At 37.5% G+C, this 12,723-nt stretch overlaps 1 protein-coding gene across 1 annotated transcript; it reads left to right on the top strand.

Annotated features, from left to right (window-relative positions):
* Nucleotides 1-1,997: 1,997 nt before the first annotated feature.
* On the top strand, nt 1,998-11,492 carry LOC306845034 (phosphoenolpyruvate carboxykinase, cytosolic [GTP]-like). Its single transcript, XM_079377549.1, has 9 exons — nt 1,998-2,469; nt 3,808-4,092; nt 4,852-5,036; nt 5,567-5,770; nt 6,675-6,862; nt 7,712-7,874; nt 8,244-8,468; nt 9,231-9,458; nt 10,373-11,492. The coding sequence occupies exons 2-9, from the start codon at nt 3,869-3,871 to the stop codon at nt 10,828-10,830; spliced, it is 1,875 nt and encodes a 624-aa protein (XP_079233675.1). The 5' UTR covers nt 1,998-2,469; nt 3,808-3,868; the 3' UTR covers nt 10,831-11,492.
* The last annotated feature ends 1,231 nt before the right edge of the window (nt 11,493-12,723 follow it).

Raw genomic sequence — 12,723 nt, 5'->3', positions numbered from 1 at the left:
TTTTCAAGCACGACCTGGTTCCATAGCATTCTCTGCAGTAGCCTACCATGTCAAAATACTATAATAAATGAATATGATCCATCACATGGTTTAAAATAAAGATGCATGGTGATATCATCAGTGTGTCATGCTATTGTCAAAGTATTTTGCCCATTTGCTGTTCCCATAATTCACACGACTGACATTGATCTAATTAATGACACCACAAAGCTGCTTTACAGCGGAAACTGATGCATTTGATAACATTAACACTGCTATTTTCCTGTGGAGCTGCTTTAAAACAATCCATATCATATAAAATGCTGTAGAAACAAATGTGACTCGAGGCTCTGAGCTGGATTTCTGTTCATGGAAACATGGGATCGTTATCTGTGAATTGTTCGTGTTATATCATGTCATAAGTGCTGCTAAAGACACTAAAACAGCTGCTGCACCTGTTGTGATCAAATGCTTACACACTGAATTATATCACTTCTTCAAGAGATTGTGTGTCATGTACTCGTATTGAGTGGAGTCTGAATATCACGTCTTCATCATATATCCCTCACTTCAGCTCTTCAGATGAGCAGCAACGAGTTCAAACAGCACTCCAGCTTTTACTTGACAGACATCTGCAGAACTCAGGAGGTTATCAGTGAATGTGTTCATTAACAAGTGTTACAGCGGTGATCTTGCCATACACACAGCCAGCACTGAATGAATCTCTCTGTATCTATTCGTTACATGAGCACTGTACAATCTTAATCTTTTCACTCATCATTAATCTGAAATATGTATTTGTCCTTTTTAAACCCGAATGCTTCCAATGTTTGGTGTGGTATAAGACACATACATCTGAATGAGAATTTGATTGACAGGTGCAGGCTGTACATTGACTGTATTTATCACAGTTTATCAGGTGTTGTTGAGTAAAGCCATCCGGTCATTATCTTTGTGTTTTTGTGCTCTTTGTGACTTGAGCTTTAGAGGGTCTTTCACCAAAACAAGCACAAGTCTTCAGATAAGCGTGTCACGTAATCTTCTTGTCCTGTTCTACATGTGTTTTCATCTTCTGACAGCTCACCCCGCGTCCCATTCCTTCATATTTCAGTTTCATATTCTTCTTTTTAATGGTAGTTGATGTGCAGAATAAAGGCCAAATTGCTTTTTTTAAATACAATTCCCGTTATACATAAAATATAGTCAAACTTCTCCATGCATCTCAGAACTTCCTTAAAGTTATGAACAAATATTTTTCCAGTAACATTAATAGAACGTTTGTTCAAAGTTTTCTGGTTCACAATAATGTTTTTTAAAAAATAGCACAAAAACATTTCTTATCTATCATTTATGGAACTTTTTTTCTGAAACGTTTAAGTCTGACGTTCATCTGACATTTAAAAAATGTTACAACATGCTCCAAAAATTCAAAAGTAACATTCCCATAATATTTGAAAAATGATACAATGTAACGTTTGACAAAATGTAAAAAAAAAACAAAAAAAAAACAAAGCTGGGAGCCAGAAATAACTTTTTCATATCTTAAATGGAATATTATCCAAATGTTCTCAGAACATATTTTTGTTAGTTATATTGTTAATTTATTTCTACTGATAATATTTAGAAGGAATTTGGCCTAAAATGATCTGGATTGTCAATTAATCCTCCACTTGCCCTTGTTTGTTTGTATTTTGGTAAATCTGAAAAGGATTTATTGATATTTCTATATGAGTCCAGAGCAGAACACACTGTAATGACCAGCTTTAACTCACTCCAGATGAGGATCTGAACTCATTTACAAACTGAAATGACAGACATCATTGTGTTAAATGCATCTAAACACAAGAAGTGTGTTTTATAACATGTTGTCGAGGCGCATATTTGAATAATTAATCACACGATTCATGTTTAATGTCACTAAATGCTGAGCAAGAGTCCAGACGAGCCTCCAGCTCAGCGACCAATCAGAGCCGCAGCGGCGCATGACGTCACCGAGTGACGCTGCAAGTTCAGCTGTTGCATCACACCTGAGCGGGTCAAAGGTCAGGTTAGGTTCAGGTCCGATCGAGTATTTCCACAAAGTGAAATGATTCAATGATTAACTGGAGTTACGTACGATGCGTGTTCGGCGGAGTAATCATTCTCTCTCTGTGTGTGTGTGTCTGTGTGTGTGTGTGTGTGTGTGTGTGTGTGTGTGTGTGTGTGTGTGTGTGTGTGTGTGTGTGTGTGTGTGTGTGTGTGTGTGTGTGTGTGTGTGTCTGTGTGTGTGTGTGTGTGTGAGTGTGTGTGTGAGTGTGTGTGTGAGTGTGTGTGTGTGTGTGTGTGTGTGTGTGTGTGTGTGTGTGTGTGTGTGTCTTTGCCTCCTCCTCCTCAGCTCTGTCTTGTATATAAGACCAAGTGTCCACACATTGAGCAGAACACTGATGACCCTCCTCATCCTCACTGACTGATGAAGAGCTGCTGAATCAAAGCACTTCTATTACACTAAAGGTAAAACTTGTGTTGTATTCTGTGCTCTTATGAATATTATAGTGATTATACATTTTAATATTATTGCTGTACTGTACAGAATTATTATAATTCGTTATATCTGACCCTGCAGCACAAAAGCAGTCATGAGTAACACAGGTATATCTGTAGCAATAGACAACAATACATTGTATGGATCAAAATTATACATTTCTCTTTTATGACAAAAATCATTAGGATATTAAGATCATGTTCCATGAAGATATTTAGTAAATTTCCTACCATAAATATATCAAAACTTAATTTTTGATTAGTAATATGGGTAACACTTTACAATACAGTGGCACTAATATGCTTTAATTCATGTTTAACAAATGCACAGATAATAATGACTGAATGAATATCTCATGAAGAATATCAATAAATTGTTATTAGTTAAATGTGTCATAAAGTATTAATTCCCTAATGACATAATATATTAAATAAGTGTACATTCATGTTAATTACCACAGAGTCAAGCATGCATTTCAACTTCCATCTGTCTGCTTTAATTAATCATTAGCTAATGCTTTGCGTGGGTATCATTATGGTGTGACTTGGCACATGACTAACTAATTCAAAATCTATAATCACAATGACATATTACTTAACAATTAGTTAATAGTTCTGTGCCTCAACAAGTAAAGTCATAACATAATGATACCTTTGCAAATCATTAGCTAATGATTAATTAAAGCAGACACCTGGAAGTTTAAAGGCATGGCTTCGACCCAATGTGGAAATTAACATATGCATTTACTTCATCAGTTAATAAAATAAGTTATTAGGTAATTAATACATTATGACACATTTAACTAACAATTTATTGATTACTTAATCTTTGAATCATATCGAATGATGTTCATTAGTCGCTGATGCAGTAATCATTAATAAATGGTTTATTAACTCATGATTATCTGTGCATTAGTTAAGCATTATTTAATGCATATTTGTGCACCAGTATTGTAAAGTGTTACCATAATAATATGCATTGCTAAGAACTTAATTTGAACAACTTTAAAGGAGATTTTCTCAATATTTAGATTTTTTTGCTCCCTCAGATTCCAGATTTTCTAATAGTTGTATCTCAGACAAATATTGTCCTATCATAACAAACCATACATCAATGGAAAGATTATTTATTCAGCTTTCAGATGATGCATAAATCTCAATTTCATAAAATTGACCCTGGTTTTGTGCTCCAGGGTCACATATAGTTATAATTATAGCATGTATGAATAGAGTGATCATTCAGCTACTATGTTTTTTTATAGGTGAAGCACATAATAAAGCTGATCTGTGCTTGTGCTGTTGCTGTAGGCTCCTGTGTGGCCCCTGGACTCCTCTGTGTCTTTACCACAGTAAACGCTCTGTCAGCACCATGCCTCCTCAGCTGCAGTCTCAGAACCAGCCCAGCGCTCGCGTGCTGCAGGGAGATCTGGCGTCTCTGAGCGCCTCGCTGCGAGAGTTCATCGAGAACAGTGTGAAGCTGTGTCAGCCGGACGCTCTGCACATCTGCGACGGCTCCGAGGAGGAGAACCGCTCCATCCTGCGTCTCCTGGAGGAGCAGGGAGTCATCAAGAGACTCCGCAAATACAACAACTGGTACGAGCGCTCTCACATCACTGCGTTTACAGCGTTTGCTGAACTGTGTTCTGATTTACACAACACAACTAATGCAGAAATCACTGCTGCATCAATATGAGAGTAACGTTTAATTACACTGTTGCTCAACTCTGGATGATGTGGAAGCCTGTTTCCACCGCAGCATGAAACAATTTTGATTTAAAGTGTTTCTAAGCTCTCTTTGATTCTGAATCACATCATATGTTGATATAGTTATGGATAGGCTTCTGTATAAGTGCCTTTACCTACAGTACAGAGTTATTCATAAGTAATAGAGCTGCTTCATCATTGACAAACAATAGAAGACATTTGCATGTAAGGTTGATGACAATCCTACATCCAGCACTGTCTTAGAAAGTATCCTGTTACAAAGTGACAAAGTGTTGTGAGTGATTCAGTGCACGAGTGAACTGTCCAAATGAATCAAACTGAATCAAATGCAACTGTTTGATCTATTAGTTCAAAAAAGTGTTTAATTTGAAACTTTGACATTATCAGGAGCAATTACCCTCTCTATTATACAGTAATCTCCAGATAGGGATTTATTTATAATGCTTCAGTTGCACTCTTTCACTGGAGCTCGTGCATCAGTAAAAAGAGATGCAAATATCCCTTTTCACAGATTTTTCAAATGTTTCATATTCAGGCTGAATGACTTTACTTTAATTTGAGTAAAGACTGAGGAGCGTGTGTGAGGGTCAGATCTGTGCATTGACCGGTCTCTGGTCTCTTTCTCAGCTGGCTGGCGCGCACAGACCCACGGGACGTGGCTCGTGTGGAGAGTAAGACGGTGATCGTGACGCCGGAGCGGCGAGACACGGTTCCCTCTCCACGAGACGGCGGTGTCAGTCAGCTCGGACGCTGGATGTCTCCGGAGGAATGGGACAAAGCCATGAACCTGTGCTTCCCGGGATGCATGAAAGGTAGAGAAGCAGCAGATGCTCAAAAATGAAAATGAGATGATAACTAGATCATTTACTCACCCTCAAGCCATCCCAGGTGTTTATGACTGGCTTCTTTCAGGCGTTACATTTAAAAATGTCCTGGCTCTTCCAAGCTTTATAATGGCAGTGGATGGGTGTTATTTTTCAGTAGTCCAATAAAGCGCTATCGTAGGTCTTTATTCACCCCTGGAGCCATGTGAGGCACTTTTAATTATGGATGGATGCGCTTTATTGGACTACTGAATAATAGGGTGTTATTATTCAGTAGTCCAATAAAGCGCATCCATCCATAATTAAAAGTCCACTTTTAATTATTTTTAATCCACTGCCATTATAAAGCTTGGAAGAGCCAGGACATTTTTAAATAAAACTCCGATTGGATTCATCTGAAAGAATAAAGTCATATACACCTAGGATGCTTTGAAGGTGAGTAAATTATGGGATAATTTAGATTTTTGGGTGAAGTATCGCTCTAAGAGCGCTGTGTGTGTGTGTGTGTGTGTGTGCAGGTCGAGTGATGTACGTGATCCCGTTCAGCATGGGTCCCGTGGGCTCTCCGCTCTCTAAGATCGGTGTGGAGCTGACCGACTCTCCGTATGTAGTGGCCAGCATGAGGATCATGACGCGTGTGGGTCAAGCTGTGCTGAGCGCGCTGGGAAGCGGAGAGTTTGTGCGCTGTCTGCACTCCGTCGGCTGCCCGCTGCCACTCAAGAGTACGAGCTCCTCATTCACCTGCTCCAGTTACATTTACAATTAGTCATTTAGCAGATGCTTTTATCCAAAGCAACTTACAAATGAAGACAATAGAAGCAATCAAAACCAACAAAAGAGCAATAATATGGAAGTGCTATAACAAGTCTCAGTTAGTCTAACGCAGTACATGTAGCAAGGTTTTCATATATATATGTGTGTGTGTGTGTGTGTGTGTGACCCTGGACCACAAAACCAGTCATAAGGGTCAATTTTGTGAAATTGAGATTTATACATCATCTGAATCTGAATAAATAATCGTTCCATTGATGTATGGTTTGTTATGATAGGACAATATTTGTCTGAGATACAACTATTAGAAAATCTGGAATCTGAGGGAGCAAAAAAATCTAAATATTGAGAAAATCTCCTTTAAAGTTGTTCAAATGAAGTTCTTAGCAATGCATATTACTAATCAAAAATTAAGTTTTGATATATTTACGGTAGGAAATGTACAAAATATCTTCATGGAACATGATCTTAATATCCTAATGATTTTTGGCATAAAAGAGAAATGTATAATTGTGATCCATACAATGTATTGTTGTCTATTGCTACAGATATACCTGTGTTACTGATGACTGCTTTTGTGCTGCAGGGACACATATAGATAGAATAGAAAAGAATAGAGAAAGCTAGTGTTGTAGAGGGTTTATTTTTTTTTTTTAAAGAAAAAAATAAGCAGTCAGAAAACGACTAGAGAGTGCAAGTGATAGAGGGTCATGTTTTTTTTTTTTAATTTTTTTTTTTTATTGAAAAAGAAAACAAATAGATAAAATAGAATTAGAATAGAGAGTGCTAGAGATAGAGGGTCTAATGTCTCATCAGTCATTAGAGTGCAAACTGATCCTCTTGTTCTGTGTTTAGAGCCGCTGGTCAATAACTGGCCGTGTAACCCAGATCTCACGCTCATCGCTCACATCCCTGACCAGAGGACGATCGTGTCGTTTGGCAGCGGATACGGAGGAAACTCGCTGCTGGGGAAGAAGTGCTTCGCTCTCCGTATTGCGTCCCGCATCGCTAAAGAGGAGGGCTGGCTGGCCGAACACATGCTGGTCAGTCAGAAACACACAGAGTCATCCTGACAACCAGAAATAAACTCAGTCCAGACCAGCACTAATCACATCCAGATGAGCCTAAACACAGCTCAAGTCACTCCGTAGAATTAGTCTGAAATACCAGTGCCAGCGAGAAAACCAGAAAACATCTATGCTTCATCTTTACATTTGTCATTTATTTATTATTTTTGTTTAGTGCAAGAATTTAATTAATTAGCATGCACTGTTCTCAGTAAATACTAGAGAACAGTGCAGTAAATGGTAAAACATTTTACTGTTTATGATTTTTTAATTAAAAAAATTATATATGTAATAAATTAAATTAAAATTAAAAATAATATATTCATATATCAACATTTTGAATACATTTAAATAAATTAAAATAAAACAGAATAATATAACTGAAATTATAAAAGAAATACCAGTTTGTGATATTAAGCAGCATATCCGGCTGTTTTATACAGATAAAAATAAAATGCCTGCACCTGCTATTACATTAAAAATAAGGTGGATAGGACCATGCAAAGCAAGATAAAATGAATTTCTTGCAAAAACAGTTCTTTAAAAAAAAATATATATATTAAAATATAAAAAATATAGTATATATATATATATTATGCACTTCAGATAAAAGCATCTGCTAAATGCATAAATGTAAAGTAAATGCATTAAAACTGAATGCAAAAAATAATTATGAGGTAAATATCTGCAGATGCACAATTGCTTTAACACTAAAAAGCATGAGAATAATTAACTGATTTATTGCATGAAGACTGACTCGTATCTACAAATTATTCTCCTGTTGATTCTCTTTCCTCCCAAACGAGTAAATGTGTGTTTCTGCAGATCCTGGGCATCACTAACCCGGCGGGACAGAAGAAGTACTTCGCAGCGGCGTTCCCGAGCGCCTGTGGAAAGACCAACCTGGCCATGATGAAGCCGTCTCTGCCGGGCTGGAAGGTGGAGTGTGTTGGAGACGATATCGCCTGGATGAAGTTTGACAAAGAAGGTACAGATGGATCAATGATGCTCAAACACATCATACTATATGTGACCCTGGAGCACCAAAGCAGTTATGAGTAGTATATTTGTAGCAATAGCCAAAAATACATTGTATGGATCAAAATTATACATTTTTCCATGTTCCATGAAGACATTTTGTAAATTTCCTTCTGTAAATATATCAAAACTTAATTTTTGATTAGTAATATACATTGCTAAGAACTTCATTTGAACAACTTTAAAGGCGATTTTGTCAATATTTAGATATTTTTTTTGCACCCTCAGATTCCAGGGTCACATCTGAGTTATCACAGTAATGGGTGATGTTGAGATATTCTTGCTCATTCACTGATGTTCTCTGCTCTTGTGTTTGAAGGCAATCTCAGAGCCATAAACCCAGAGAATGGCTTCTTCGGTGTGGCACCAGGAACCTCCACCAAGACCAACCCAAACGCAATGGCCACCATCCACCAGAACACCATCTTCACCAACGTGGCCGAGACCAGCGACGGCGGGGTTTACTGGGAGGGCATGGATGAGGATCTGCCGGCCGGCGAGACACTGACCTCCTGGAAGAACCGGCCATGGACGCCGGAGGACGGTAAGTCTCGCCTCTTTGAGAGTCCTCTGCACAATCTGACTTTGCTGCAGCCTGGAATTAACACTTTAGCTGTCACCCCCATTTTTGAACTGAGAAATGAAAGTGCACAATCCAAACTTAAACTATTATAATTTATGAACAAAAACACTTTGTAATATGATCCGGTCTGTCTGGAACGACATGAAGAAACAGAACAAACTGAGACTAAATCCAGAAGAACTGTCTCCAAGACTACAGTACAGTAAGATACAGAACTGTTAACAGTTTTAGGCACTTGTGTAAAAATGCTGTAAAATGAGGATGCTGTCAAAAATAATGTCATAAATAGATTTGCTTTATCAATTAGCTTCTGTGAACTAAATGAAATCAACATTTGTTGTGAGCATGCTTTGAGTTTAAAGCAGCTTTTGTCCTCGGTGCTCTTGAGCAGAGTTTCTCAGGAGCTTTCAGGAGCTTTCTTGAAGCAGAGACACAGTTCTTCTGGATTTAGTCTCAGTTTGTTCTGTTTCTTCATGTCATTCCAGACAGACTGATGATGATCAGATCAGATCTCAAAAATCTCACTGGATTATTACAATTAATGGCTAAATTAATGTTTGGAAATGTAAACTGATATTTCCTACTGACACACTCCAGCAGAAGATAGAAATAACTGACTTAAAACCATTTTTTAGCTGCTTGAGATACTAGTGTTCTAATTATTTTGGCCAGCAGTGTATATAAAGGTGACTATTGACTATTGTTTCTTGACGTCTCCTCCAGGAGAACCCTGCGCTCATCCAAACTCACGCTTCTGCACGCCGGCCGCTCAGTGCCCCATCATCGACCCGCAGTGGGAGTCTCCGGAAGGCGTCCCCATCGAGGCGGTGATCTTCGGTGGACGGCGTCCGCAGGGGGTCCCTCTGGTCTATGAGGCCCTCAGCTGGGCTCACGGAGTGTTTGTCGGGGCCGCGATGAGATCCGAAGCCACAGCGGCCGCTGAACACAGAGGTCAGATTACACTCAAATCCCATTCAGGGTTTTTCATTGACTACTGTGAGCTCAGAGGTCGTTAATCAAGCTGTTTGCTCACATTATTCCACTGATTTTTATAATAATGGTGTTTAACAGCAGAATTTGTGGCGAAAAATGCTGTGCAGAAAATTCCCCGATCAGAGAATCGAAATGAACAAATCACACCGAAATATAATCCTAATATATACAGCAATAAACTTATTGCAAAACTTATATAAATATATATTTTTAAAAAATTCTATAGATATTTAAAAATAAACAAATATTGTTTCTATAGAAAATTATAACCATGCATATATATATTGCAATATTGCAATAAGCATATTGCAAAACTTAATATTTATTGTTTCTATAGATATATAAAAATAAAAAAATATGGTTTCTATAGCATGTTTTATATACAGTATATATATATATAGCAATAATAAATTTATTGTGAAACTTAAAAATATTGTTTCTTTAGCACATTATAAATATGCATACATGTATGCGTTTATGCATATTACAAAACTGAAATATTTTATTGTTTCTATAGATGTAATCAGTGACTCTAAATTAGTAGTTTTATATTTCTCTATTGTTTTTAATTCAATTATATCATGGGACTGTAGTTCTTTCCCTCATTAGCCTTTAAGTTCACAGTCTTGTGTCTTTATCTTTTCTTCCAATTTTTCCAATGCTTCAAATCTAAGTTTGTGTTGTGATTCTTCTCGTAGCTGGTTGGTTTGGTTCATGGCTTTTAATGCTTTAACAAAGACTTGTTGTCTTAGAAAATGAATGGAAAAATACCAGTGCTGTTCAGCACTAATGCACTCTGTTATGTATGTGTCATATTGGAGCAAATAAATGAAAGTGAGTGAATATTAAAAGACTTGTGTGTGTGTTTTCAGGTAAAGTGATCATGCACGACCCGTTCGCCATGCGTCCGTTCTTCGGCTATAACTTCGGTCAGTATCTGTCTCACTGGCTGAGTATGGAGCAGCGGCCCGACGCCAAACTGCCCAAGATCTTCCACGTCAACTGGTTCCGCAAGAGCTCCTCCGGAGGCTTTCTGTGGCCCGGATACGGCGAGAACATCCGTGTGCTGGAGTGGATGTTTGGCAGGATCGACGGCGAGGCCGGAGCGATGCCCACCGCGGTCGGGTTCGTTCCCTCGGCTGGCGCTCTGAACCTCTGCGGCCTGCCGGAGGACCTGGACCTCGCCGAGCTCTTCTGCATCTCAGCAGACTTCTGGAGGCAGGAGGTGGAGGACATCAGAGCGTACTTCCAGCGCGAGGTCAACGAAGACCTGCCCAAAGAGATGGAGACACAGCTGGAGCTGCTGGAGCAGAGAGTCGGACGGCTGTGAGAAACAACACTCCTCCAGACCGGACACTGAGAGTTTAGAGGTCTATCCAGCAGATATATCACTGCAAGAAATTATTTCCTTTGAGTTTTTATCTTGTTTTCTGAAAAAAAAAAAAAAAAAAGTTTTGTTAGTTTATGCTTAAAACAAACAAAAACACCTGCCAGTGGGTTAAGAATCATCTTAATTCAAAGCCTAAACAAGATGATTTTTCTTGCCCCTCTGGCAGAATTCTTTGCTTGTTTAAAGCAAAAACTAACATCATTTTGATAATTTTTCATAAATAAGACATAATATCTTAAATCATTTTACTAGTGAAGTCATTTTATCTTGATTCAAGAAGTTTTAGATATTTATACTAGAAAACAAGACAAAAATCATTTTTTGCAGTGTAAGAGCTGATATTCTGGAGGTTTTGAGATGTTTTTAGCCTGATTTGAGTCGGACAGAAGATCTGATGATATCTCTGATACTGAAGACGTGAGGAAGGGAATTAAAGGACTGTTTGTTATTTAACCTTTTAAATTATTGATGCAAAATGTCCACGTTCACATTTATATTCAGCTAATAACTTTAACCATTTCATTTTTCTAAATTATTTTTGTATTTCTATGATGACTTTTGATGTCAGTCTTCCAAGATATTAATAAAGTTATTTAAACGTTTGTCCAGTGTTTGTGTTTTTCTCTACTTGATCACAGTTACAGAGAATTATTCACATTTTAATACAGTTACGTGAGAAATAACTTGGCTTTTGACAGACTAATGATAAAATGTTACGTACAAACATTTCAGTCTGAAGAAAATGTAAGACATTTTAACATTCAAACAAGAACAACAATCAAGACATTTGCCCGGGAAAACAAGACAAAAATCTGTTCCATGTTCTAGTGTTTGAAGGGTTAAGGTCAGATTTTCTTTACTTGGTCTCAAAGTCTTAGATTTCCCTTCAGAAACACAGCTGAAGCAAACACGAGGAGCAGCTGATCTTCAGATGTTCATCAGAGATACTGGAATATTAGGAGGTGATCAGAAATACATGATAAACACGGTAAAGTACAGCATTAATGAGGCAGCGGGGAGACAGGAATAATCACCAGAATATAACAAACTGTTGAAGCAGCGACACAACACTCTATGAAGCTGTCAGGATTATTCATAAACTAATTAAAGAAGAGCAGAGGAATGCCAGAACATCCACCAATCAGAGCGTCCCTGACTGAAGGACACGCCCCCTCAGGACTATATATATATATATATATATATATATAACTCTTTCATTCAGATCATCACTAAATAACAGCACAAATGAAGAACTGAAGCAGAAACTGAAAATCAACTCCACAGAAATATTAGATATTGTGAGGAAATTGGTGATAAAGCATATCTAATATTAATAAACTGTTGAATGAGCAGCAAAGTTTGATGTTCTGCAGATTTAATATTTTATGTCAGTCAGATCAGCTGAAATGAACAAAGATGCTTTTTTTCCCCAAACTGTTTATGGACAGAAACTATGCTTGTCAACACATTTATGCAATTAATTCATATTTACATTTATGCTTTTATCCAAATCAGTGAAGTGGAACAAATGCAACAGTATTCATAATACACAACGTCAGCTGTATAGACGACTAGATTAGGAAGCAAAGCCTTCTCTGAGATATTATTTTATTTTATTTTATTTTTGGGGTTAAATCGTTATTTTTTTTACTGGCAAAAACGAACTCAATACTTACTCAAGCAACGCTTTAATGTTTAACACTTATTCAAGATAATCTTTTAACGGAAACAACATGAGTAAATGAGGAAAAATATATTATTTATTCATTTATTTATTGATGGCACTAATTAAAAATAGTTTTTGTTTATTACAGTTATTGCTGCAGTGAAAGA

The sequence above is a fragment of the Barbus barbus genome (genome assembly GCF_936440315.1).
Source record: "Barbus barbus genome assembly, chromosome: 25".
Classification (NCBI taxonomy): Eukaryota; Metazoa; Chordata; class Actinopteri; order Cypriniformes; family Cyprinidae; genus Barbus; species Barbus barbus.
The sequence above is the reverse complement of the archived record's forward strand: the minus strand, read 5'-3'. Positions and strand labels throughout refer to the sequence as shown.

Bases quoted from the DNA above. Each gene is read 5' to 3' on its own strand.
- LOC306845034 (XM_079377549.1), top strand. From the start codon at position 3,869: ATGCCTCCTCAGCTGCAGTCTCAGAACCAGCCCAGCGCTCGCGTGCTG. The intron at 4,093-4,851 runs GTACGAGCGCTC...TCTCTTTCTCAG, and splicing joins CTCCGCAAATACAACAACTG to CTGGCTGGCGCGCACAGACC. The intron at 6,863-7,711 runs GTCAGTCAGAAA...GTGTTTCTGCAG, and splicing joins GGCTGGCCGAACACATGCTG to ATCCTGGGCATCACTAACCC.